This window comes from Camponotus vicinus, unplaced genomic scaffold (assembly GCF_025532165.1).
Source record: "Camponotus vicinus isolate PSW18456_S1 unplaced genomic scaffold, iyCamVici1.0 SCAF_5, whole genome shotgun sequence".
Taxonomy (NCBI): domain Eukaryota; kingdom Metazoa; phylum Arthropoda; class Insecta; order Hymenoptera; family Formicidae; genus Camponotus; species Camponotus vicinus.
The window spans coordinates 5,951,019-5,952,678 of NW_028141977.1; the positions used below are offsets into that span (position 1 = coordinate 5,951,019).

At 40.6% G+C, this 1,660-nt stretch overlaps 1 protein-coding gene across 1 annotated transcript; it reads right to left on the bottom strand.

The window, feature by feature from the left end:
- Window positions 1-478: 478 nt before the first annotated feature.
- LOC145972347 (protein GVQW3-like) lies at window positions 479-895 on the bottom strand. Its single transcript, XM_083100904.1, has one exon. The coding sequence runs from the start codon at window positions 893-895 to the stop codon at window positions 479-481; it is 417 nt and encodes a 138-aa protein (XP_082957030.1).
- Window positions 896-1,660: the final 765 nt, after the last annotated feature.

The following is a 1,660-nucleotide window of genomic DNA, read 5'->3' on the forward strand; positions in this document are numbered from 1 at the left end:
CTGAAAGTCATTTTCTGTCAATGTGTTTAAGACGTCGGTTGTTATGGATCTCCTCCACCGTGTCAAATTTTCGTCCCTTGAGCCGCATCTTCATTTTAGGAAACAAAAAAAAGTCACACGGCGCTAAATCAGGAGAGTACGGAGATTGGGGAATGGCAGTAAAGGCCAAAAATTCGCGCACAATCAGAGATGTGTGAGCTGGTGCATTGTCGTGATGCAAGACAAATGACTTGTCAGCCCACATCTGAGGACGTGCTCGGCGAATTCGATTTCGCAGACGCCTTAGAACTTCCCTGTAGAATTCTCCATTCACTGTGTGTCCTTGTGGAACAAATTCCTTGTGGATAATACCCCTCACATCAAAAAAGCAAATCAGCATTGACTTCGTGTTGCTGCGAACTTGTCGAGCTTTTTTGGATCTTGAGGAAGCTGGTGATTTCCATTGGGATGATTGCTGTTTTGTTTCAGGATCGTGGATTCACCCGTAAATCCACGATTCATCACCCGTTACAATGTTTGAAATGAAATTCAGGTCAGCTTCACAACGGGCTTTCAGTTCTGTGCACACTTCAACACGATTTCGTTTTTGGTCTTCTGTCAACAACCGAGGAACAAACTTGGCAGCAATTCGATGCATGCCCAGCTCCTCCGTCAAAATTCGCTGACAAGTTCCAAATGATAAACCTAAAACTTCACAAAGATTACTGATGGTCTGTCGACGATCTTCAAAAATCTTTTCGCAGACGCGAGCAATGTTTTCATCATTTCTTCCTGAGGACGGCCGTCCTGAACGTTCGTCATCTTCAACTGACGTTCTGCCCTCTTTGAACTGTCTGAACCATACGTAGGTTTGTGATTTACCCATTGCATCATCGCCAAAAGCTTCCGTCAACATTTCGTGAGTTTCTTTTGCCGTTTTTCCGAGTTAAAACAAAATTTAACACAAATTCTTTGCTCTTTCAAATCACTCATTTTCACGAACAACCGACTGCAAAAACAAACAAAATATAAACAATCACTGCAGCTACAAAAACACCTGAGCAGACTTGATAACGAGTGATAACAGTTCCCAAGGACAACTAGAGGAGATATCTAGCGGCGATTCGTGTAACTAAACCCTTCCCGCCTGCGGCGAAACCCATTCCAGAAACTTTTGGATCGCACCTCGTACATCAATTATATTTTGCAAAATCTCGTGCACATATTTCTCGAGATAGAAGAAATCTCCTCAACGAATTTGTGCGGGGATTTTCCAAGCCGAGCTCTTAGGCCCGTATTTATAGTCGTGATTCTGCTGAGAAACTCAGCTAAAACTAATCTTGAGATGTGATACGGTTTAATAAATGAATCTTAAGAATCGATATGATATTCATTTATAATCTCGATTCAATAGAGATACTCAGAGGAAGTTTGTCTTGAGATGCAGCTTGAGCTATGTTCATTGCATTTTAATAATCGATACTTGAGAAAAGATCATACGTGTACATATTAATAGTCTTTAGATTTCGTATCAGCTAAGATTTGAGTCGGGAAAAATTGCGTATCACTCAAGTGTGGTTCGAAAGTGACTTGAGGAAAAGTTGACAGGATTTATAAAATAATTTACACAGATTAATCATCAACTGATTCATAGAAGTACGTTTATATTGCAGTTTAATAA